The 26930-nt window shown below is 39.3% G+C and overlaps 2 protein-coding genes across 2 annotated transcripts; both read right to left on the reverse strand.

Moving 5' to 3' along the window:
- Positions 1-9050: 9050 nt before the first annotated feature.
- znf622 (zinc finger protein 622) lies at positions 9051-18019 on the reverse strand. The gene is made up of 7 exons (XM_041802396.1): positions 17904-18019; positions 15733-16303; positions 15346-15627; positions 14963-15125; positions 13259-13374; positions 11041-11184; positions 9051-9629 (listed from the first exon to the last, which is right to left on the reverse strand). Exons 2-7 carry the CDS (start codon positions 16295-16297, stop codon positions 9496-9498), a joined length of 1404 nt encoding a protein of 467 aa, XP_041658330.1. The 5' UTR covers positions 16298-16303; positions 17904-18019; the 3' UTR covers positions 9051-9495.
- A 5668-nt stretch (positions 18020-23687) lies between these two features.
- Positions 23688-24992, reverse strand: LOC121519876 (GTPase IMAP family member 5-like). Its single transcript, XM_041802973.1, has 2 exons — positions 24977-24992; positions 23688-24328 (listed from the first exon to the last, which is right to left on the reverse strand). Exons 1-2 carry the CDS (start codon positions 24990-24992, stop codon positions 23688-23690), a joined length of 657 nt encoding a protein of 218 aa, XP_041658907.1.
- Positions 24993-26930: the final 1938 nt, after the last annotated feature.

The raw sequence follows: 26930 nt of genomic DNA on the forward strand, positions 1-26930 counted from the left end.
CCACACGGGACAACCCGGGCTCAGACCTCCGGATGAGGACGAGTGCTGACCGCTGAGCGGCTCTCCAGCTCAGATCCTCCTCTAGTAGGGGAGACCGGGGGCCAGTGTAACAGGAGTTCACCTTCTCACTCATAACTCAAAGATTATTTTCAACACACTTGATGAAGAAACACAAACTTTATCTGATATAAAATAATGTCTTTATTATATTTCTTATAGGGATTTAATTATTTTAACCAGTTTAATAAATTAAGTCAAGGTGTTATAACCGCCGCCACCTGGGGGCTCTTGACCCTTTGTTTGCTCTCTGATTGGTCGGATGACCCAGCCCCTCTCATAGCAACCGTTACTAGTCAATCTGTCCCCCCAAGGGGTGCCTGGACCCCAGGTTGGGAACCACTGCTCTAGCCCAGTGGTTCTCAACTGGTCCAGCTTGAGGACCCACCAAGATCGCTCATGACAAATTGCGACCCAAATAATCAAAAATTTCAACAATGCATGTTTATTAGATAAAAATGTTGCATTTAAGATCTGGAAGGAACAGAATTTATGATAGGAAAAAGATACAGGACATAACTGGCATGTTTTATACCCCCTTTTCCTGTGATAACGTGGTATTTTGAGCCATTTTTCCAGAGATCTTGAGAAATTACTTCATCATCTTGCTTAAAGCAGCTATTTTATTACAATAAAAGGAGATAAATGAGTCTAAATATTGATAAAACATTTACATTTGCCCATTATCAAAATTAAACAGAGTAAAATTTGCACACATTCACACACACATTTGCGACCCATTAAAAATTGCTGTGACCCACTTTTGGGTCCCGAACCACTAGTTGAGAACACTGCTCTAGCCAGATAAAGGGAGATCAGAGTCCTGAGGACTCGTCCCAAACGTGCTTTTAACTGAAACACTGACGGACTATCACTCGAATAACCATTAGCTGCAGCGTGCTAGGTCCTGTTTGAGTCCCAGTTCACTTTCCCTCCATCCGTTGTCATTGTTTAACCCTCTGAGGCCTTCTCCACACAGAGGAGGATATTTTCAGAAACTGAGGGGTTTTTACCATCTGTGCACACACAAACTGCGTTTTATGTCACCGAAAACGTCCCTTTTTGAAAACTCCTCCTGGATTTTGATGAAATTTTCAGGAAATGTCAGAAACGGCGCAAGGAAGAACTGATAAGATTTGAGAGTGATCCAGATCACCGTCTGGATCCAGGAATTTTTTTAAAGGATTCTGTACTATTGGGAGATAGGGCTAATGGCGGAGGTCTGCGCTGTTACCACTTTACACCAGGAGATGGCAGACGTGAGTAACTTCAATCCCAGCAGCATTGTGGGTGTGTTTCTATCCAGAGTTTTGGGGTTTATGCAGTGTAGTGTGAGTTGGTAGGTACAATTACTGCTGGTGGAGTGATTAGCTTGGATGTAGCCACAGCGACATTTTTATGTCTTTAAAACAAGAGCAAAGAGCCACAGTGAAAGAATCTCTTAGCAGAAAAGATATTTTTGCACGTCTCCTGTTAGGTCCCGTCATTATTTTAAGCCACTGACAACCTCCACCATTCAAACACTATGGTAGCGCTAGCCTGTAAAGCTCAAGTCCTGTCCTTCCCAAACACTTTGCATGGGTGGTTTCCCAAATGCATGTGAAATACAGTTTATCCATGCAAAGGATATATGAAATAGTCTATCTGGTATGTCAGGCTTTAAATAAAGTTGTCTGAAGCTGAAGAGAGAGTCTTTTTTTAGTCAATAATGTTATGATGCCAATATATGTACAGAAAGTCCTGATATGCAAACCCACAAAGACTCTCAACAACCGTTAAGCAGTAACATTTTGGTTTTAAAAGATTTTAAATAGCTAAACACCCACTTTTCCCATTCATTTTGAGGGGCTTTTTTCACCTAGAGAGATATGATAGCATTTTTTTACAAGCTTATTTATAACCCTTAAGCTGAAAATGAAATTTATCAAAATTTAAAGGGACATTCATGAACTTCAGAAAGTTAAAAGAAAATACTCTACATCCCATCAACAGATTTCTAACATTAAAACCCTTTATTTGCTTTCCTCCATAGTGAAATGATCCCTTTCGTTTTCAGCAGGCAGAGAGAGGGAGAGAGAGAGAGAATCCTACTGAGCGCGTGCGGTAAGAATCATCACTCTATCTTGTCTCTTATAGGAGGAACTGGGTCTGTTACATTGCCCCCGGTCTCCCCTATCAGTGATAAGTCTTGCTGTCTCAGGAAGCAGAAAAGAGCATTTCCCCGGGGAGATGACCAATCAATCACATTATTATCCCATTAATATGATGAAGGAGATAACTTTCCAGAGCCATGCTCGCTCTGCTCCTCCACCGCCGGCTGTCAGGAAGAGAGGATCACACTCACAGTAGTGGGCCTGCTGACACTGAGGAGACTGAATGTGGGGAGATGTGGAGATCTGCAGCATCCTGTCTGTGTGAAAGGGTCACCTGCTGGGTTACAAATGTCAACATCATCACGGGTGAGGGGGCTGACTTTAAGGGACACTTCAGCCAGTCAGTGTTGGAGCTGTTTACTCACAGTCTGAGGCTCTTAGATGGAGGACTCAGTCTAATAAGGGTTGGACCAACAAACTCAGGTGCTGGATTATGCTGGCTGGAATCTTCTTGGCTTGTTTATCAGTTGGGTCTGTTTTAAATAAATGAATTTGCTTAATATTAAAAAAAAAAATCAACAAGAAAAGAATCCTATATAATCCAATACAAATGCCGTTAGCTAAAAGTCACCAGATAACATGGTCACCCATTACACTGAAACACCGGGGTGGTTTTCTGTGCAAGAAACAAGGGGAAGCGGTGGTGATCAGCCTGAGCTGATAATGTACAACCCCAGTTCCAAAAAAGTTGGGATGCTGTGTAAAGTGTAAATAAATCCAAAATGCAATGACTGCTAAATCTCATAAACCCATATTTTATTCACAATAGAACACAAACAGCAGATCAGATGTTGAAAGAGAGTCATTTAACCATTTCATAACTAATATTAGCTCATTTTGAATTTGATAGCAGCAACATGTAAAAAGTAGGGACAGGTTTAGCATCCCCTCTTCTTTTAACAACAGTCTGTAAATGTCTGGGAAGTGAGGAGACCATTTGCTACAGTTTTTGGAGAGGAATGTTGTCCCATTCTAGTCTGATGTATGATTCTAGCTGCTCAACAGTCCTGGGTCTTCTTTGCTGGATGGTTCCTTTTCTGATGCTCCAAATGTGTTTTTGTTGTGAAAGGTCTGGACTGACGGTCGGTCAGTTCGGCACCTGGACTCTTCTATTGTGAAGCCATGCTGTTGTGATGGATATGGTATGTGGTTTAGCATTGTCTTGCTGAAACAGTCAAGGCCTTCCCTGAAAGAAACGTTGTCTGGATGGGAGCAGATGTTGCTTGAACACTCTCTCTACTTTTCAGCATTGATAGTGTCTCTCCAGATGTGTGAGCTGCCCACACCATAGGCACTAATGCAACCCCAGACCATCAGAGATTCAGGCTTTAGAACAGAACCAGGAGAACAAGCTGGATGGTCCCTCTCCTCTTTAGTCTGCAGGACATGGCATCCAGAGTTTCCAGCAATAATTTCAAATTTGGATTCATCTGACCACAGAACAGTTTTCCATTTTGCTTCAGTCCATTTTAAACGAGTTTAGCTTCTGGATCCTGCTTACATACGGGTCCTTCTTTCCATGATCCAGCTTCAACAGTCATTTGTGGATGGCCAACTGTTTTGACAATGATTTCTGGAAATGTTCCTGAGTCCATGCAGTGATTTCTAGAACAGGACCATGCCTGTTTTTAATGCAGTGGCCCCTGAGGGCCCCAAGATCACCAGCATTCAATATTAACCTCCAGCCTTGTCCCTTGCTTGCAGAGATTTCTCCAGATTCTCTGAATCTTTTGATGATATTGTGGGCTATAGATGCTGGGATATTTAAAGTCTTTACAATTTTACACTGAGGAACATTTTTCTCAAATTGTTTCCACAATTTGTGGGCATGGTTTGCCCATCTTTACTTCTGAGAGACTCTGCCTCTTTAAAATGTTCCTTTTACACCCATCAATGTTACTGACCTGTTTCCAATTTACCTAATTAGTTGAAAAATGCTCCTCCAACTGTTTTTCATCAGTACCATATATATTTCCAGCCTTATGTCGGCCCGTCCCTACTTATTTGAGATGTGTTGTTGCCATCAAATTCAAAATAAGCTAATATTTTTCATGAATTAGTAAACTGTCTCAGTATTAAGATCTGTTATGATGTTTATTGTCTATTGTGAATGAAAATATGGGTTCACTAGATTTGAAAATCATAGTATTGTTTTTGTTTACATCTTACATGTTGTCCCAACTTTTTTGGAAGTATGGTTGTAGTTGTCATCTGAAGCTGCTATTCATCCTTTCTCTTGTCTGAACAGAAACCTCCTATATTTACATCTCTTTAAGATAATGTAGTTTCTAGTAAATGCCACATTAAAGTGGTTTTAAGTAAACCCATCATCAGAGCTGTTCCTGGCTTCAGTAAAGGTCTTTACATTTCTGGTATCTTCCTTTCAGCCTCCACATGGACCTGATGATGATGATAATAAAGCTCGGCTGTCGAGGAGGCTGCTTTTCCAAGAAGAAATCTTCCTCTCTTTTTGTTGTCTTTTTTGCGTGTTGAGGATGTCTATCGCTTTCCGGGGAGCGGGCCAGTAATGGACTCTAATGCAGCAAAGGAAATTATCCACTCATGTCCAATCACTACCTACGAGGCACCGATCAATACCAGGTCCCCAGGGCTCCCAGGGAGACCGGGGAACGTGCTGAGAGCAGGGAGGGACTGGTGGACTGCTCCGTAACTCGTTTTTGTTTAGGAGGGGTGGTGACTGAGATGGACAGTCTCTAAATTCACTTTTGGATTTTACCTCCAGTCTGACAGAGCGGCGCCCTTCTATATGATACTAATTCATCAGAGCTCTGACTCTGATTTACAAGCTATGGTCTTTTTGAACAGCAAATCCAGTGATTTATAGAAGCCTAAATAACAAGAAATTTATCTGCTATAAATGAGAGTTTTTAGATAGTAGCACTTTACATTAAAGTATTCAAAAAGTAGCATAGTTAGGGAAACTCACGGCATGTTAACCAGGAAATAATGAGAATCTAACTGCTAGTTTACCAGGCAATGAAGGACAAACTGCTTCATAAATGAGGAAAAGAATTTACCAACAGCTTGTTCAGCTGAAAAAAGAAGAGTAACTTGTTGATAGTTAACTAGGGAAAGAATAATCATCTAACTGATTGTTTAATGGGGAAATAAACAGTAATTTACCTCCTGTTAACCCTTTATGAGGCATATATGGTCACATCATTTGACTTCCTTTGTAACCTCCCCCTGACTCTCTGTGACACTGTAGAACCTGAAAGATTCTGATCAGTCAACACCATACGACCAATCAGCAGTGACCCAGAGCATTTCAAACTTCCTGTTTCCTCCAGAAATTGACAAATGCAGTTTTACATCCCCTTTGGTCCCAAACATCATAACTGAGTATAATAAGTTGATTAAACTCACACATTAGAAGAGGGAATAGTTGTGCTGAATGTTATCATTGGTTTTATTTGCATCAGATCATTTGCTGAAATCTTAGTGAGAAAAATGGAGGAACCATATTTGGACATAAAACCATTTAGGGGTGTAAAATAATGTCTTTGCTAAGACGATTGACCAGCTCACCTAGCAACCATGGTGAGGGCATTTTCTTGACAAATATCTGCTTATAATTTAGGATAATAGTGTTCTATAGTGAAGTTGGATGTTGCTGCAAACTCAAATGTGATCCTGTGGTAAATTTGACTAATTTTAAGAATTTTCAAGGAATAAATAGTACCTACCACGCCCCTCTGAGGAAATGGATGTGGCTCTCTTGATCAGATCAGGAGAGGAGGGCAAACCTTTCCTCCAAGCAGGGAGGACCAACCCAACCTGGCGGTGGTGCTAACTCCCCACATGACATCACGAGGGGAAATTCTGAGAACGGTTTGTTTCAGCACACATTTTCTGAAAGGTTATGAATTTTCTGATTCTTGGGGGGATTTTGGACCGGCCAGGATCACATATTTTTGTTAGAAAAGCCTGAAAAAGTGTATCTTGCATAAAATGTGACCTTTAAATGTAAGTGACTGTAGTCAGTTTTGGGCTAAATGTTGTAGAAAATGATCAGTTTTACAACAGAATAACAGTTCTATCAATCTCAAACAGTATAAATCTGTTTTTATTTTTATTGTGAACAGAATAACTGCTAAAATCCACTTATTTAATATTTGTGATCATATTTTCTCTTGTTGGCAAAATAAGATAAAACTGGTGGTACCGTCATTACTTAAACAGAATTCTGAAGAACAACTCCTCACCCACACCCGATCCCGGGACAATATCCCCCCTGTCCTACAAGATCTCCATTGGCTCCCCATCCCCTTTCATATCTAATTCAAGATTCTCCCCCTCACCTATAAATCCCTAAACCAACATTGACTCAAAACACTGCATCATCAGCTTTACATGCGCCCTCCCCTGCAAATCCCCTGCCCTGCTGGGCTGCTGTGGTTGAGCCAAGCAGCTCGATTTAATTGAAATGCCCTGCTAAAAAAGGCTTGTTGAGCAGTGGCTGCAGCTCCCTGCTCTCACTCTCACAATTAAACTTCTTTAATCACTGTGGTGTACCCATTCTGTGGATTAAATCCATGAACCATAATAAAATAAGGCCAAAATGTGTGCTTACTGCCTTTAAAAGCAAGAAAGACTGAACTTCAAATATTCTATGTAAAGACTTTTTAGTATTTTCAGTCCTGATGCTTGAGCTTGGCTAGATAAACGCTGTTAGGATGGATTGGTTCCTTGTTTTCAAGCAATGACAGAGCATAAAATCTTCACTGCTGTTTGTCTTTGCAGTCTCATACTGCTGATTTTCGCTATGATTAGTGCCATGAACACAAAAAAAACAGGCCAATTTTTTTGGAAGGACACAATACAAGTCATCAGCGTGACAGCTGAGATAAATCTGGAGTCTGGAATGATCAGAAACAGTCATCAGTCAAACCATCATCACCTCCTCCCATCATCTCACAGTGCTAATGCCTCTCTGTCCTGTTTCTCTCCCCAAGCCGTCCTGATCAATTAGTCTCCTCGCCGTCGGCCAGTCTGAAGGGCCCCTCCCCCTCTCTGTTTTTCCTGTTGACTCTGTCAAACGGCGGCGTGCTGGACGGGCAGAGTGCCCTAAACCCTGAAACCATCGCTCTGCAAACACTCTCCCAGCCTGCAAAAGGAAGTGGAGAGGCTGCCAAAGATAAAGTGGAGGACCGCAAACAAATGGAGTAACTGAGCTCATTAACGGGGCGGTGTGGTGGGTCAGCATCCTGCTCAGGCCCGATCAGCTTTCGATGACATCATCTGCATGAGGATCTGAGTCATTGATAAATCTGACGTACCTGGAGAACAACTACTGTGACATCTTAAAGAGGATCAATCTGGCTTTTCAGATCTTGTAAGATGTGCAAATCCCCACATGTGTGCTGTGATCATTATTTTTCATTAACTTTCAAATAAGTTGCAGGTGTAACCGCTGATTAAAACAAATAAATATTATAAACAAGCTCCCCTAAGCTGTATTAAAGATGTTAATTAAAGATGAAGTCTTTAAACCTTAGTTTTTGGATGCCAATGACATTTTTCAGTTTAGATTTCAAGAAGAGGAAACGGTCCTTCTTCTATCTTATAACTGAAAATAATTTTATAAATTCGACCCATCATAAAAAGTCAGCTTTTAAATGATAATTTTGTTTATTAGGGGGAAAAGGCCACCCAAACCTACCTTGCCCTATGTGAAAAAGTCATTCCTCCTAAACCTTATAACTGGTTGTTCCACCCTTGGCAGCAACAACTGCAAGCAAGCATTTGTGATAACTGGCAATGAGTCTTCAATCAATCACAGCAAGTGGTCCAGGTTCTGGGGCAGACCATCACACTGCCTCATGTTTGACTGTTGCTGTTAGTTTTACCCCAGATGTAACGGGCCACACACCTTCCAGAAAATTCCAATTTGGTCTCGTCAGTCCAGAGAATATTTCTCCAAAAGTCATCAAGATGTTTCTTGGCAAATGTGAGAGGAGCCTTTGTGTTTTCTTTTGTCAGCAGTGGTTTTGGCCTTGGAACTCTCCCATGATGCCATTTTTGCCCAGTGTCTTTCTTATGGTTGAGTCATGAACTCTGACCTTAACTGAGGGCAGTGAGGCCTGCAGGTCTTTGGATGTGGTTCTGGGTTCTTTTGTGAGTCGTCCATCCATCTTGGAGTCCTTTTGGTTGGCCGATCACTCCTGGGAAGGTTCACCACTGTTCCCTGTTTTCTCCATTTGTGGATAATGGCTCTCACCACCTTTGGCTGGAGTCCCAGCCTTAGAAACAGCTTTATAGCAATTTCCAGACTGATAGATATCCCTATTTTATTTTTCATCTGCTCTTGAATTCCTTTAGATGGTGTCATGATGTGCTGCTTACTGTGATTTAACCGAATTCACTTTGTCAGATCGGTTTTATTGAAGGAATTTCTGGATTCAACTGGTCTGACTCTAGTCAGGCCTGGGTGTGGATAGTGAGACTGAACACAGCAATCCAAAAAATGTGGTTATTCACAGTTAATTTATAAAATCAATGGCCGGGGGGGGGGGGGTTCACATAGGACCAGGTAGATTTGGATGGCTTTTCCCCCATAATTAATAAATTAATCATTTAAAAACTGTGTTTTGTATTTACTCTGGTTATCTTTGTCTAATATTAAGATCTGTTTGACAACCTAAAACATTTCAGTGTGATATATGCAAAGAGAAATCAGGAAGGATACAATTTGTTGTCATTTGGACAGCTATAGCTCTGTAGTTTTATTGAATGAGTTTCTTGTAAACATGTAAACATAGAGAGCAGTCGATATAAATACAGTTAGTTATCATCAAGGACAGAGTGCCACACAACTCCTAAGTATTTAAAATCTTTATTTTGTTGATGTATTAGAAGCATGTGGAACAATTAAGATGTAATCCTGTATTTTATGCACTGAAAGGAATTTAAATTGTTAGAAATCATATCTTTTTATTAACTGCTAGTTTTATCCTTCTCTGTGATTTACACTCTTTTCCATTAGTTTATCTTTTGCAGTGACGATACCTTGATTCCTTTCAAAAATCACCATGAAACATGACAGATGCAGTATTAAAGATCGCTGTCTTACTAGGACAAAATGTAGCTAAACTGCTTTTATTTTAGACTCTCGAGAAGTTGGTAAAATGACTCTTCATGATGGTTTCTGCAGCAGCTTACAGACCTCCAGTTCATGTGTTTTCCTGCCACCATGCAGGAACCTGCTGCAGTATTTGAAGTCTGACTGGCAGGAAAACAACAAAGATTGGAAAGTTTCTTGAGTTTAGAAAATGACTTGAGGCCTGAAGTGCTTCTGCTTGGTGGCGTTGTGGCTCATGCCCATCTTCAGCATCCACTTTGACTTCATCATCTGAACGTACTGCATGTCTTTCTGTTTCTGATAGAGGGAGCCGCTGCCTAAAAGGGAAAGAGGAGAACAGGGATACAGTGTGTCATTAGGGCTGGGTTAAATGTCAAGTTTTTAAGATTAATCAGCCACAAAAAGTAAAGAAATTTGTTTTTGGTAGATTTTTTTTGTTGTGACAATGCTTCATGGCAACAGATCTTAAATCGTTGTAAAGCTGGTTTATTTCCCTTTTAAATGGTGCCACATTTGTAAGTCACATGCTAACAGTTTAAGATTCATTGCCAGGAAGCATTGTTACAACAAAGACTTAAGACTTCTACCAAACACAAGATATACACCACGTTCCACGCTATTATGCAAATTGGATTTTAGTATCACAAGCATTTAATTTTTTGTTTTTCAATGAAACTCGTGGATAGTATTGTGTCTTGGGGCTCTTTTGATCACTGAAATCAATCTTAGACACCTGTGATAATTAGTTTTCCAGGTGAGCCCAATTAAAGAAAACTACTTAAGAAGGACGTTCCACATGATTAAGCAGGCCACAGAAAAAGGATCTCTACTGCTGCCTGCTCTTTAGGGTCCCTGAAGGTGTTAAAATGACCTCGGCAAAGTATCTAGAGTTTCTGACTGACCACTTTCTTCCATGGTACAAAAACAAAAACAGTGTCTTCTGTAACAAAATGATCTTCATGCATGACAATGCACCATCTCATGCTGCAAAGAATACCTCTGTGTCGTTGGCTGCTATGGGCATAAAAAAAGAGAAGTCATGGTGTGGCCCCCATCTTCCCCTGACCTCATCCCTGTTGAGAACCTTTGGAGCATCCTCAAGCTAAAGATCCATGAGGGTGGGAGGCAGTTCACATCAAAACAGCAGCTCTGGGAGGATATTCTGACATCCTGCAAATAAATTCCAGCAGAAACTCTCCAAAAACTCACAAGTTCAATGGAAGCAAGAATAGTGAAGGTGATATCAAAGAAGGGCTCCTATGTTAACATGGAACTTGGCCTGTTAAGACGGTTTTGATTCTAACAGCTTTTGATTTTAGTAAATATGACCTCCTAATGCTGCAAATTCAACAAATGACCATTTTCAGTTCTTTAGAACCTATAAAATGTTTTGAAACTCTGTTGTGCTTAATAATGTGGAACAGTGCATTTTGAGATCTTTATTTTTGACAAAAAAAAAAAAAAATTATGTATATATATACATATTATAAGGAGGTTTGTTCAATCGAATTTGAATTTGAATTATGCTCTAACAGTTGATGACTTAAAAATAACTGACTGTCATTTGCACTGACTATTTAGGAAAATCAGATAAAAATATCATTTGCATAATAATGTGAAACACGGTGTTGGTAAGAGAAGAGCAGAACTAGTCAGGACTAACTCTCAGTTTAAAGATCGTCTGCACGTTAAATATCCGGATTTGTTGTTTTCCTGGTTGAATCTTACCTCCGTCTCCACCCCAGCCCAGAGCTTTGTACTGCCGGAGGACTCTGCCGACGGCGTTCTTGTTGTGGCTCAGCGCCACGGTTCTCTGAGTTCCAAACCGCTGTTTGTAGTACCTCATGAGGGAGCGATGGCCGATCGTAGCGCCTGCAGAAACGCACAATATGAACACTGTCAATATAAACTACAAAGCCACTAATAAGCACTTTTACAGGTAGAAAATAAACATCTGAGTCTTGTCAAATTTGTTAAAGCTCAAACACATGTGCACTTTAAAAATCTAAACCTTTTTTTGGTGTGCCCCAAGGTTCGGTTTTAGGAACTAACATATTCTCCGTTTATATTAACAATCTGGGTGATATCTTGATGCCTTTTATCATTTTTATGCAGATGACACCATTATTCATGTGCTGTTTATCATGGTTCACACAGGCCTTTGGGTTTTTATAGTTTGTTTTTAATGTTGTTCAGTCTTATCTGCAGAAACTTCAATTGGTTTGAATACTCTGAGCCCTAAGCTATTTTTTTATTTTCTAACCTTTGTGTCTCATAAAACATCAACTCTGTGGTGCACAGTCATGCTCTAAACACCCTTTTCTTCAGGACAAGTTTGGCTTTAAGAATATGTAAGTAAGTAAAATGTATTTGATATAGCACCTTTCACAGAGCAAGTCACAAAGTGCTTTAGAAAACAAAATAATAAAACAGCGAAAATACATACAAAGAGCAAGAATAAAAGAAAAAATTAGTACAAGTATACAAAATTACAACAAATGACCAAAAGCCAGTTTAAAGAGATGCGTTTTCAGCTGCTTTCAGCGTAAGCTAAAAGGGATAGAGTTCCAAGAGTCAGGGCCAAAATCTCAAAGGCTCCATCCCCTTTGGTTTTCAGTCGGACCCGAGGGACAACAAGAAGACCCTGATCTGAGGACCTGAGGGTTCTGCTGGGGATGTAGGAATGAAGCAGGTCAGCTATATATTCAGCTGCTTGATGATGGAGGGCTTTATAAACAAAAACAAGGGTCTTAAAGTGAATTCTGAATTTCATGTGTGCTGCAGTTATGTTACTGGAATTTTGAAAACGTTACGGGACTAAAAAGACAAAAGAAAAACTACAAACTAAACTAAAAACTTGTTCTCCCATCTTTTTTAGACCAAAAAGTGAAAAATAATCATTCCGTGTCAAAAAGTCTTCAAATAATTCATATTTTTACCCAAAAAAATCCTTGCGCATTTTAGGAATTTGAGTCATTATTTAAAGTGGTTCCTGACTGCAGAGACAAAGAGAGACAAATCATAGGCTCCCTGTGTCTCCTTCTCTCAATTATGAGTCATTCAGGCTCTCTTCTCCACTGTGCAGCAAAGCATGATGTGACGATGGAAAAGCCTGCCATTGGTTGTCACAGCCCAGTCACAGTGCATTCTGGGATACAAAAAGACAATTAGGCAGCGGACAAACCTGCTAGCTGCCAAAACAATCGAGAAATGGATAGAAATGGATAAAAAGACGCTGAATATCAGAGTTACTAGTGTGGATTAAATCTTAAAGACCCTGGAAAGTCACTCAAGCGCCTTGCTTGCTAGAAAACATTTTTCAAGGGCTGTGAAGGTGTGGATAGCGTCATTAGAATGGTACAAAGGAGGGCTTTCAGAGCATAAACAAGTAAAAGGCTGTGATTTAAAGTTATTTAACTTTGAATAACACGTCTCTTCTTGTCGTATATGACAAAGCCATCCTCACAGGGTTAAATGCTAACATCCCTTCAATCTTAACTATGCAAAAATAGGTTCTGCCTCACTTCATTTTGTAGCTTTGTTTTTACGTCTCTGCTCTTCTGATGGTATTTATTATTAGTGCATAAAGGGTCGAATCAGAAACCCGCCTTTGGATGAGTTTCACAGTGTTCACCTTTATTAAAGTTCTTCAGGAGGTTTATTTTTTCTCAACAAAGCTGCATGTGTCACTGCATTAAGGCGTCACCCGGCCCTTCATCTTTAGCATACCTGAAGGTAATTTGCCTAAACTGACTGGTATTTGGAATTGTTCATAATTGTCTCTACCTTAACTAAAACCCTTGTACCAGGTGAGAAAAAACAGCCCCAAAGCAAAGCCCCACCATGGGTATGATGGTTTTAAATTACCACTGAAGAGGTTTTTAAAACAGTACAGTAGCTGTTTGCAACACAAGAGGAAATAATCAGATAATTTCTGAGAGTTCACCTGAAGGAAGAGTCAGCTCCAGCGTCTCATCGTCGTACTCCAGGTTCTTTTCATCTGGTAACTCATCTTCATTCATATCTACATCCTCTCCCTCCTTCCTGTCTGGATAGCTGCTCCTGTTATTGAGAAAGAAAATACTGTGAATCATTTGATAAGGAGATGTTTTACCAGCTGTAATGAAGGGAAAAATCTCCTTCTAGAGAATAAACTTCATCATACATTATTGAAATACAGGTGCATCTCAAAAAGATCAATCACAACATCATGAAAAGTTCGTTTTGTTTCTGCGATTTGATTCAAAATGTTTAATTTCCAAATACAGAGTGAAATATTTCAAGACTTTTTTTGTTTTAGTCTTGATGTTGTTCTGCTGCTGTTGTTCCACTGGCCTTTATGAGTCGACGCTGTCAGACGTCTACCAGGAGATCTTAGAGACCTTCATGCTTCCATCTGCTGAGAGGCTTCATGGAGATTGTTACAGCTGTGGCCGCATGTTCTGTTTTTGTATTTCGTGTTCTCCTTTTTGTATCCAAGTGAGCGCTCTACTGCTGCTTGGATCTTTGCTTGTCTTCTGTTTTTGCGTGAGAGTGAGACCTCTGTTTGTTTGTACAGCTTTGTTCGTTTGGTGTGCTTGAGTGAATGTGCTGTCTGTCATATGTGTGGATCTTTGGTCGTCTTCCCAGGTGGTGCCTGGTGATTGGCTGATGGAGTGGGGGCTGGGGGCGGTGGCATGCGAGGCTGGTTGGTCCCTGGCCTCTCAAATACGGCAGCCTGCAGTTGACTCAGCAGCATCTCTGACAGCAGCACCTTCTGTCTGTTCCTCCAAATTCTAGCTCACATTGTTGATAACTGTGTTTTTGTTAATTTGGTGGTAATTTGAAAACTTTGAATCTTGTTTACGTGGATCTTGTTGAATTGTAGTCATTTTAGTTACTATTTCTGGTAATTGTGTTACTGTATAGTTCTTATTTTTGAGTGCTACAATCGCCTCTTTAGTTTGTATCCAGTCTTTCATTTCAACTGTTAACAGTAACTTCTTTTATTTGATTAACTTTAAATAAATTCTAGTTAAATTTGCATTCTGACCCTGCTTGTTAGTGTGGGGACTGGGAAGACACATTCTTTTTTCTTACTTTATCATGTTATGCACCTTTCCCCAAGACAGGTTCATAACAGAGATATTGATTTTCTTTGACCTGCCCACAGTAAGGCCAAAACTACCAGAAACTGATTTCCTCTCCATGGTGTTACTGTGCTTGATTGGGTAGCCAACTGGCCAGACTTGAACCCTGTAGAGAATCTCTGGGGAAATGTAAAGAGGAAGACGAGAGACACCAGACGAGTTGAAGACTGCTATCAGACTATAAGGCTTCAGCACTGATTGGCTTTGCCACACTGATGCAGTAATTCATGCAAAAAGAGCTCTGACCAAGCAGTGAGTGCACAGATGAGTATTATTTTTTCTTGACTGGTGTTTTGCAATATTGGAATATGTTGAGATAGTGGGTTTTCATGAGCTGTAAGCTGTAATTATCAAGATTAAAACAAAAAAAGTCTTGAAATACTTCACTTTGTGTGAGACAATCTATGTTATATGGACATTTAACTTTATGAATTAAATCACAGCTAAAAATGAACTTTTTCATGATATTCGAATTTTTTGAGCTGCACCTGTATATCTTTTCAGTAAGTGTTACTTTTTACCTGAAGTCGTAGAAATCTGCGAACTCCAGAGCAGCGTCTCCTTCTGTGAAAAGTTTACAATGGCTTTTGTCCGTCATGTGACTCTGTACTGCTTCAGTTGAGTAAAATGACCGTCCCTTCTCGTTACACCATAAACACACGTTTCCAGCTCCGACTTTCTCTCCTTTAACACAAAACAAGAACAATATCAGACACCAGAGTACTTTTACAGCTAACAAACATGGCGTTGAACACAAACAATGCTCCGAGACAACATCTGTCACCCTGTTAAGTTTCTGTACAGAGCTCCTCACATTTTAAATACCAATGATATGAATTTCAACAGATCAAACTCCCAGTCCATCAGTGATAATCTGTTTTTGAAATCAACACCACAAACTCACCGAGGTAGCGGATGAGACCTCTGAGGTCGACCAGGAACTCCACGTCTGGGATGAAGAAGCTGTGGACTTTGGTCATGTGGGCGACATTTTTCATGAGCGTCTTTGAGTGATGAGAGCAGAACAGGCAGTCTGTGACAGGGATGGAGCCTGGCAGAGCGGCAGGATGGGGGTCTGAAGAAGATGCAGAGTCTCCTTCTCCTTGATCCATCACCTCCTCCTCCTCCTCTTCTTCTTCTTCCTCCATCTCATCATCATCCTCCTCGTCAACGTCCTCCCAACCATCTGAAAGATTATAATAATTCACTCCAGATGATGTCAAACTGTAGGAACCTTTGAAAAATACACTCAATTACAGTAACATAATGCTGATATACTTCTGCTCCTTACCTTCCCCAGCCGTGGCTCCCTCCTCCGTCTCTCTCCTCTTGGCTTGCTCCTCCAGCCACATCAACCGTGGCGGTTTCTCCTGCTTCCCCGTCTTCTGCTGAGATGTCTGAACCTTCCTTTGCTTGGCTGGGGTCAACCTCTGCTGCTCCTTCAGAGCCTGCTGCAGCGCCTCATTCCTGGCGTCGTTGTCCACCTTCTCGTCGCTGAGTCCTTTCTCCAGGTTCTTCTCGTTTATCTTCTCCACTCTCTTCTGGGCGGCAGCCAGGGCCTGCTTCTCAGCCTGCTGGTGTTTGTGGGACTGCAGGTGGTTCTGGTAGGCATTGGTGCTGGAGAATTTTTTGTTGCAAACGGCGCAGCCTTCAGTGGCCGCGGTGTCACTCAGCTGCTGCTCCGTGGCTGCACGCTGTGCAAGGACGCGCTCCTGGAAGTTTTCAGCGGTGACTGGAGGCATGTCTGCGACCTTGCGCTTCAGATTGTAGCGATGCCAGTCGGTTTTGTAGTGAGCTCGCTGTACATCGCCATCTGCAAAAGCCACACGGCAGCTGATGCAGGTGTAAGAGGCCATTATAACCTGAGGGAATGAGGAGAGCTTTGAATACAGATTTTTAAAAATGAAAATTAACATTATGGGCATTTACAACCTGAGAAACATCACCTATTTCAATCAGACACTTAATTTAGAAAATGAACCATGCTGAGATTTAAATGAGTGCAGCTCCGGTACACCAGTGTAGTATCAAACCATGACTTAAGAGTCTGGGGACATAATACTGGCATTCATAAAGAAGTGCATGTACAAAATGACTCACTTATGTCTAAAAATCCCTGGTTAATTTGTTAGTAACTTAATGATTCTTATCAAGATTATATGCCATAAAACTATTAAATCACGCAGTTTTTTAAGGGGTGTAATGATGCATCGACGTATATCGAAACATCAATTGATTAATCAAACAATCGGATTGATAGAAAGCCAAATCATCGATCTGTACAGTCACCTTTAAGCTATGCTTTTATTTTTAAATTCTCCCTGCCTGTGCAAAGATAGTAAGGATGTGAGATGGCTCACTCCTGCTCATCCTCCACTCTGTACTGTATCTGTACAGTCCTTTTGAGTAACCCAGTTATGTTTAACTAACTGACTGTCTCAATAAAATGTTCATTTGATGCTTTTACTTTGTAATTTATACTGTCTCAAATTAAGGGTACTTCCTTTTAGAAAAAATGCTATCATTTTAAAGGACCATAACGCATCTGCATTTTTTTTCTTTTTTTTTTTTTTTTGGTTAAAAGAAAACAAGACAGTCAAAGGAGCCATGATTTCCTTATTTTACATAACTGTGAGAGCCAGAACTATAAGAACTAATATTTGATATTTCCAATGATGTACGTGAGCATTAAAGGGTTAATCAATTTTTTTATATGACAGAAGTTTAAAAGCCACAAGTGGTTAAAAATTAAACAAGGAAGTGAGAGACTTGAGCCAAGCTGAATTAACTAGGTCAGTGAGAAGAGACGACAGGTCAGTCACATCTAATTGTGATTTACATAACATTATTTCAATGGAGGAGGACATAAAACTTGTGTAACACCTAGTCTGGTTGTTTGGTAGCCTGAACTAACCCACTGACATTAGATAGCTTAGGTATAGAAAAATAAACTTCATTGTAAGGGTTGTTTGAAACGATTAGTAACATAACAAACAACGAAAATGGTTAAATTCAAATAATATAAAGCTCCTGAACTGTCTGACACAAGCTACGCTAACAGGGGTGTTACGGTTTAAAGAGTAACCATGCTAACTGGTGACCTTCAGCGGAATACGTCAGTGAGTGTCGTAGTTCTGGAGACGCTCTACCGAATGTCTTTTATGTTTTCAAACGGTTATAAACAAAATATTCATCAGGTATATCTTCATTTAAAAATCAAACAATGAATTATTCAATAAACTTTCTATTTCTAGTAAACCTCGCCAATCATAGGTGAAGCATCCGGCTAAACGTCACCAGTTAAAACGGGGGCTCTTTACACCGTAACACCGGCTTTAAACCAGGTATCAAAACAAGACACATTTCAGACCAATTTAAAGCTTCAACCCAAATATTCTTAAAACTCTTGGCATCATAAGTCGGTTTTTAAAAGAGACAACAAACATTAAAATATCATCGTACCTGTTCAGTGAGCTGGCGCCTTGGAAACGCTGATTTACTCTTTCTGTCAGTTGATGAACTCTCTGCTGTTACGGTTACAAACCACACGAGCACACGAGGGTTACTTCCTGGTTTCTTCTTCGTGGGGATTTTCGAATGTTGGCAAGCTGAGCGTTATCGCCGCCTGCTGATTTGACGCATGACTATTTAAAAACGCACATTCTGACTGTGATCTCAGAAATCCGACTTTTATTTCCAGAATTCTGACTTCGATATATCCTTCGAGTGTCAGCCATACATATATATATATATATATATATATATATTTATTTATTTATGTCAATAAAGTCAAAATGCTGAGATTTAAAACAGAATCCTGAGGTCAAATTCAGAAATCTGAGATTGAAAACGTAATTCTGAAAATAAAGTCAGATTGCCGAGATTAGAGTTGGAATATGAGATTCAAAACAGAATTATGAAGTTAATTTCAGAATCATGAGATCAAAGTCAGAATTTTGACTTTTTCCCCAGAATTCTCAGTTTATCCACAGAATAAAAAACAGATCAGAAAACAATCAGTAGCGCTCATCCTCTTTGCTTAAAATCTATTTTAACTTTTCAAAAGAAAGTAGAAATGAGTGTTGGCTTTGTCGGCCATTCTGCAGCCATAAAGAAACAACAGCGTTGTCCACATTACACATACAGCACTGAGTTTTTATGAAAAACCTCCTAAGGCCTTGCAGACACATATGAGGACTAACATTTGGGTCTCAGGAGGTTAATGTCAAGACATTCTCAAACTATAAATAACACAAGGTTTTAAAATTATAAGTCCAAAAATGCAAAGAAAAATCGCATGTTGCTTCATTTCTGTGAAAAAAGAAAGTCTTTCATCAAAGATGCAATGGAAGAGTACATTGCAAAAAATACCGAAACTGGTCCCAACAAAGATTTTGATGTTTAGTTTCAAAAGTTTACTTAATTCATTTTTTGTGGAAAAACAAATAAATAAATAACGGGGTTAATTATCCTTTTACTATATTATTACTATCATGACAATGATTATTTTGATATATTATTATTATTATTACTTTTATTATTATTATTATTATTATTATTATTATTATTCATTATAATGTTTCACTTTGTAGGATTGTTACAAGTGGCTAAATTTGTATAGTCTTTAATCATATAATGCTTAGTCAATTGTCTTTTGTTTTCTCACATTCTTGTAAATAAAGCTTGTTACATTGAACTGAAAATAATCAGACCATAGAAAATGTCCATGCCTGTGTAGTATTACTGGTTATTTTTCCCACTGTTTGTCCTGACATTAATATACAGTGATGATCTAGCGCCCTCTTCTGGGCCCCTGCAGGCTTGCGTATCAAACCCCGTGTCTCGTTGACAGACGGGTTATCCCATCTCTGCGGTAAAATTAATTTGAAATAAGTTAAACCACTTTGAAATAACGTGTTTTCCGCGGTAAAAGTACTAAATATTGATGTGTTATGTTTAAGAGACCCTCTAAAATTGACACCAAACATTTTTGTGCTGATTTTAATTCACTTTAGAATAGATTTATCTAGCTACTTTGTCATATTTTGCTCGGTTAATCTTTATTATCTGTTTTAGCGATGTAGCTTGCTAACCGTTAGTTTTATTTTCCCTCTGTTTCAGTAAATGCTGGAGATTATTTCCACAGAAGAAGCCATAAGACACCTGAATTATCTTCTATCAGGTATATATATTTAAAATATATTTTAATGTTATGAAGAAAGGGTGGAAAGTCACATTTACATTTGTCATGTACTTAGATAACTGTAACTTTCTTTTCGTGTAGGCTACTTGTTGGGCTACTCTTTAATGAAGACCCAAGTTTTTCAGGTAAGAAATTTTACTTTCATTGAAGAGGTCGTTCGTGTAAAAAATGTACTTCACTTTGTTTAAATTAGAGATATAACAATACTTAAATTTCATACAATGACTACCATGACCCAAATATTACATTTATCAGAATTATCACAGGATATAGTAAGCTGAAATCTGCAAAAGTTAGTTTACCAAGTCATCACTTCAAATAATTTCATCAAATTTGATATTTAAAAACACTGTAAACCAAATTAGCATGACAGGGACTATTCAGTTTTTGTTTGTTTGCATTAGCAGTAGAAAGTAAACATAAAACCTTGTTTAATGTGCATTAATTCATCCATGAAACTAAAATGTTGGATTACTGTTCATGGAGTGTAGTTGTTATTGAACACAGTCCTCATTTCATAGAGGGGGAGTTCTGCATTGGTCTTTTGACTGGTCAATTTAACTCACAACCAGTGATGTGATGAGTTTTAGTCCTTTCAAACACTAGAGAACAGTCCTTACATGACATAAAGTTCACTAGGAATCAGCTCTGTGCTGCACCTGCACCAGGTGTGTTTGGTACACACACGGCGCTTCTCTCTTGCTGCATTTCTTCATCTTCTGGTGTTGTTAATGCCACAAAAACTGCATGAGTACTGCTAGCACCTTTTGTTAACGTGACCTTCTTCTACATCACTGTAGAAGCATGCTGTGCTCCTTCATGCTCACCTTTTAAAACTCCAGCAGTCACAAACTGCAGAAAGCAGTGACCGGCTTCAGTCGTGTCTTGATCATTCCTCACTGTTGTAGCTGTAAAGCTGTTTGTTTTGAGTTTATCTGCATTTTTAAACCACATTTGTGCCCCAGGTTAAGAAAACCCTCCAAAAACTGAACTTATCTCAGTGGGATTTGTGGCTTTTAATGCTGTAGGTATCACTGATGTGCATGAGATGGTTGTGATTGGTTGACAGGTGTCACCTGGGTAGAGTTGGTAGTCCCGCATTCGGGAGGTTGGGGGTTTGATCCCCAGCTCCTGTAGTCTGTCATGCTGATGTGTCCTTGGGCACGACACTTAACCCTAATTTGTTCCCACTGCTTCATCAGTGGCGTGCAATTTGAATGGGATTAGCTAATTCTGGTGGCCGATTGTCTGAGATTTATTCCCTCAGTGTGTGATTGTGAAAAGAACGGAGTGAAAGGGTACAACTGGGTAGGCCGTTTCCATGGCAATGATAAACAAAACGTGCCTGTTACGGTGGTTCTGCCATGACAGCCATCTTAACAAGACACTTCCTGCTATGATTATAAAAATAAGAATTTCTCTGACTTTGAAACTGTTGGTAGTATTTGAGGTGAAGTAAGAACTCATCTTAAAAATGTAGCTAAGGGTAGTCATTTTTTTGCATCAGTGTAGATATGTCTTTGCAGAAATTCTTCACAGTGTAACCTTCAGTGTTATGCCCCTGCTGCTCTTACAGAAGCACAACTACAGACTGCAAAACAACATTTTAATGACGTTTGAGTTTATTGACATGGAAGACTTTTTTCTTACAGAAATCATGAGAAGAAACCATAATACACCAGACCAGTTACAATGAAATATATATACATGTTCAAAGATACATGTGTTAAAAAAATATATATGTGAATGAGTTAAAAAGATGCCTCTCTCAGGGCTGTACAGTGCGACATACATGTTGCAAATGCTACGAGAAAATTGGTCTGTGCTAAGAGGTTTTCACTCCTCATCGCACAGGTGCTATGGCAAACTGAGAGAGGTGTGTGCATGCCAGACAGAGAAGACTTTAGGTTTGACTTGTTGCCCCAGAAACTTCACTCCACTTTGATTTGAGATTTGAATTTCATGTCCAGTCCATTTATTTCTTATTTCTGGTACATTTTAGACTCGAGTGGAATGGTTTTTTCCTCTCGTCATGCACAATCCTGTGTGTCTGAAGCGAGCGGCCACGCTCCGCAATGGTGAGAGAGGAACCTGCTGCAGCTCTAACAGAAGGGTCAGGGCAGATGCAGTACAGGTGTCATTATGTTTAAGAGGAGCACTGCTATAATCCCAAGTTTTATTTTATTTTAGTCTCGTCCTTTCCAATCACGCACTGACAGTCACAGTGAGTTGGCTGTCAGTGAGAGGACAGAGCTCTCAGTCTGCGCTAACTTCTGATTAAAGATTAATGTATAAAACTATGCATTTTTTCTCCACTAATATTGTAGCTGCTGCTGTTTAGTCAACAAGCCAATACGCGTCTGAATTTAGCATACAGGTCCAATATGACACACACAGACAGTGTACAAGGGGGAGAGAGAGAGAGAGAGCGACAAGAGCACAGAGAAGTAGATCAGTACAGCACCACACTGCATAAACTTTGTGTGTATTGTTAGGGTAAAGATGCGATTTAGAGATAGTTTTTTTTTACCTTTGAACTCCAATAGTACTGATGTTATGATTACACTGTTAGAGAGAAAAGAGCGTCTGTTCATTGACATTAGCTCTATAAACATCAGACCCCAGTGTGATACTACAGTATGGACTGAACTCTAACAGTGTTTAATTAATGTCTACTAATGTTGGGAATATTTTCCTATTACTCTGAGTGTCAGTAAATATATAAGGGGTGTCCAAACTATGGCCTGTGGGCCAACTGTGGCCCTTGGTCCTTTTGAATTGGCCTGCAAGAAATCCATAAAAAAGACACACATAAGAACATAAAACTTTACTATATTTCTTAGTTTGACTAGGAATGCACAATATTGTGGTTTATAAAATATGGGGATATTTACAAATTAAATTTAGCTGATATCAATACCAATATATAAATGTAGTTTAGACCTAACACTCCAGTCCTTGAAACACAGTTTAAAGATGAACAAAGAAACATACTTTAGTCTCTAGAACACACTAAAGTTTAAGTAAATAGGATGAACACATAAAAAGATTTCAGCTGTTTGTTGGTCCTGCCTAAAGTAGGAAAAAAATGATGTCTACAAACAAAAGGATTCCAGCAGCAAATAGCAGCATGAATGGAACTCGTTTGCTCCTCTGTCTGATCTCAAAGTCTGATTTCCAGATCATACTGCTCTAATCACCTTCAAGCACCAACACTTCTATTAAGTTAGTCAGCTTCCAGCAGTTTGCTCTTGTTTTGTGTCTGAATGTGGAGATGAACCATCAGCATCTCTCTTCTGTTTGGCTGTTTGCTTTGGTAGACATTAATGAGAGCTGTATTTTTGGCTGTTTTGGTTTTGTTTCTCAGGTACATTCACTTACTAAGCATATATTTTGGTTACATGTTGGTTTTAGAGATGTAACAAACATAGTACATATTGTGCTACAGGTTTTTGTTCTGTGCTACAAGATTGTCAACCTCTGTAGCACCAGCACAATTGGCAAAAAAAGCCAACGTACAGCCCTGTCACTGTAAAGTTTAGTTCTTCTTTGGGGACTGTTAGAGAACTTCCTGAAGACCTGAGGGCTCTTCTGGGCTCACAACGCAAAAGCAAATCAGATAAATAAGAAGGGGCCAGACCATTAAGAGCTGTCAAAAACAATAAAAGAACCTTCAAAGAAAAAGAACAAACAGGTAGCTAGTTGTTAAATGAAGGAAAGTTTCTACAGTGCAGTTTGACTCATAAAAGTCAGGTTAGCCCAGCATAAATTTACAAGTAATGATTACTCAAAACATGTCTTTCCACTGCTTAAAATCATTGATGTCATCAGTTTCAACAAAAATTTTAAGTATTTTCAACTTGATTGGTTTTACAGTTCAGGGTAGATTCATCTCAGCCAAAATTCTGGGTCTGAGTCTTTTTTTAAACCCAGAAAGTATTATTATATTACAGCATGAAGCTGTGACTGTGTTCAGCCTTTAGATTATGTAACCAGAATAAGTTGACAGCACAGTGTTTTGGTCTTCTTTCCTTTTCAGCAGCTTACAATACTCCTTTTTTGATTTCCAACTCTTTCCCAACCTTTTGGAGCATTAAAGTGTTGCAGTGGCTCCCCTTATTCCTCCTGATTATATTCCTGATCTTGCTGAGCAGCTCTCTGACCTGTGAACGATCCTCCAGGTGGTTATCGAAGACGTGGTACTGGTCGTAACAGTTGGCTACAAGCTTCTTAAGGTCTTCACTTTCCTCCAAGAACGTTTCAATAGGTTCTCCTCCAAGCAGGTCACCATGAGTGAAGAGGACCATGCAGAACTTGTCTGCCTCGGGTCCAAAGATTTGCTGAATCTTCCTCACCATCTTCGTTTCTTCCTTTGTGAATCGGTCCAGTTTGATAACAATCAGGAAGATATGGGGTCCAGGAGAAGCATGAGAAAAGCACTGGGTAATATTCCTGTGCCTCATCTCTTCATCAGTCCTGGTATTAAACAGGACTGGTGTGTCGATGACAGAAACCTTTCGTCCATTCACCTTAACGTCAGCCTTAGCACAGCCTTTGGTCACAGATGTAGGGGAGCACCTGGATTTAAATGCTTCTCTTCCCAGAATAGTGTTTCCTGTTGCACTTTTACCAACTCCGTTCTCCCCCACTATCACGATCCGTGTTTCTTCAGGTTGGATAAGATCTGATAAGATGGCAGGAAAAAAAACACAAACATTTAGCACACTGGGAATTTATGAGCTGAATCAGTTTTTAGCCCCATTTACTTTAAGATTTAGTAGCTTGTAGGGTTGTACATTTTCAACCTTTTCTACTGAGAGGCAACTCCATATTAAAGTACATGTATTTGAATATAATGCCATTAAAGTCCCTGTTGGTTTAATGGTCAGCCAAATACTTTCGCTAATGTAGTGCTTTTAGTAACTCAAAAAGAGGTAAAATCCCTGGATTAATAGGCGCAAAGGACTTCAACAATGCCATGTGACAGGAAGCACATGGAAACTCTTAGGAAGTATCTACTTACATATGAATCTATATGTTAATTATGCTGTATAAGTGATGAGTTAATATGCAATAGTATCTTGCTATCATGAAGTGCCTCCAATTAGTTTAAAAAGCAACTTAAATTTAAGTTTATGCCATGTAGCGTCACATTGAATGCCCTCTTAATGAGGAGTTACAGTGAGATGTACAATAAGGTAAAATAAAATACACATTAGTCCCTGGCAGACAAAGACTGTTAGACTCACAGTCATGCCTATGGTATGCATGAAGATAAGAAACAAGGAAGATAAGGATACAATCTACATTATAGATATGTTTTTGTACTTACCAGTATTTGTTGCCATACTTGAGTCAGAGTCAGAGGAGCTGATGTGATTCTGAGCTGCAGCAGTAAACTGAAGTCAGTCAAAAACAACCCCACTGTGTGCCACAACCTTGTGCTGTAAATAAGCCCAAATCCCCTCTTTTCTTTCTTATCTTAAGAGACGGATTGTAATCAGCACATCCTGTTCACCCTCCCATCCGCAATTAAAACAAGTTATCTAATTTCCCTAAAATGGTGGGAGGACAAATAAACTTGGGAAATAACAGGACATAGCTGAACCTGACCTTACCATTTTACATTTCAGATTAGGTATGACAAAATGTTTGAGCTCAAAGGCAGGTCTAACCACAGAGCTGTCTGGGCCCCTCATAAACCCAGAGAGATAGGTCTCTGATAAACCCAGAGAATGGGCCCTGCCCAGTTGTGGTTTATTGGTCATATCACTGCATGTGTGTTGGATCTGTAGCATTGTTGCTAGCATCCTGGCTAACAGTTACTTCATTTTGGAGCTGAAAAGTATTTCAAGCTATTATTGGGTTCTGATGTTGGAATTATTCATTCATATCATTTTTAACCATTTTAACCAATTTTCACCATAGTTTATCTGGTCATTTTTGCCACTTTGTTCCACTTTAAGCCCGTTTATGCCACTTTGTAACCCCCCTTTAAATAGTTTTAGTCCAGGGTTATCCATTCTGTGGACCCCCACCTACATAAAGATTCAGATTAAAAAAAAAAAATTAAACAACCACATTTTTAAACATTTATGTCTAATCTTTAAACATTTTTAACATTAATACATTTTTGATATTTTGGACTGCAAATGTCCTTAAACATCTGCCTTTCCCTCTTATTTAGTGGGAACTATACGTTTACATCTGTACAGTTGATGCAGGATTGCACAACAACAGACCATCCTCCACCTTTAGCCTCTCCTGAACTTTCCTTTCTCTTCCTGTTAAAATTCCCCTAGATTGGTCACTAGACTTTTTGCTCAGTCTTAAGATGGCCCCAAGGTTTACACAGCCTTATGCTGTCATTAGCATGTACATCTTTGCAAATTGAACACTGTGACTTGAGCATCATCGGGATCAATGCAGGAAAATCCTAATTTAGATAGTTGACTTTATAGCATAGTCCCTATAGTAACTACAAGTCTATCCATTTTGCTTCATGCACAGCAGAAGTTAGCAAAGCAAATTCATCTTTTTTTTTTTCTGGTTTATGGTTCTGCTCCTCCCCTGAAGTTCTGTGGTGCCCCCTAGGGGAGGCCTGTCTCACACTTTGAAAACCACTAGTCTAGTCATTTTTGCAAAATTTCTTTGCCCATTAGCACTTTTCCCCCCAATTTTTACAACTTTTAGCCAATTTTTGCCACTTTTTAACCCTTCTTATACTGTATCTGGCAATTTTAACATTTTTTCCTCAATTTTGACACTTTTTGACACTTTTTTAAACTTTACCTGGTTTAACTTTTGACCCATTTGCCACTTTTTGCTTAATTTTTTGACTTTTAGTCAATTTTTGCCTGATTTTTAACTTGTTTTTAATACTTTATCTGGTAATTTTTGCAACTTTTTTGCCACTTTTGACCCTTTTTCACTATTTTTGACATTTTTTCCACTATTAGCCAACTTTAGCTACTTTTAAACCCCTTTCTTACACTTCATCTGGCCATTTTTGCTACTTTCCCCACTTTTGACCTATTTTGCCACTTATTTTATTTTTATTTTTTTACCAGTTTTTGGTACTTTTATCCCATTCTTACCACTTTTTAACTGCTGATTTTAGAAACTTTTACATTTTTCTAACCAATAAATGCCACTTTTAATTCATTATTCTCACTTACAGTTGTCTCATGTCCTTTATTTTTTGGCATCCTTACATTTGTGCACATCATGGCTTAGCTATGAAGACTGACTTTACTTTCCAAATAGTTTAGTTCAATGTGCCATTC

The sequence above is a fragment of the Cheilinus undulatus genome, linkage group 13, assembly GCF_018320785.1.
Source record: "Cheilinus undulatus linkage group 13, ASM1832078v1, whole genome shotgun sequence".
Lineage (NCBI taxonomy): Eukaryota > Metazoa > Chordata > Actinopteri > Labriformes > Labridae > Cheilinus > Cheilinus undulatus.

Excerpts from the sequence above, each read along its gene's own strand:
- znf622 (XM_041802396.1), bottom strand. The coding sequence starts at position 16,297 with ATGGCCTCTTACACCTGCATCAGCTGCCGTGTGGCTTTTGCAGATGGC. Across the intron at positions 15,628-15,732 it reads GGGAGCCACGGCTGGGGAAG|ATGGTTGGGAGGACGTTGAC; the intron begins GTAAGGAGCAGA and ends ATAATCTTTCAG. Across the intron at positions 15,126-15,345 it reads AGGTCTCATCCGCTACCTCG|GAGAGAAAGTCGGAGCTGGA; the intron begins GTGAGTTTGTGG and ends TTTGTGTTAAAG.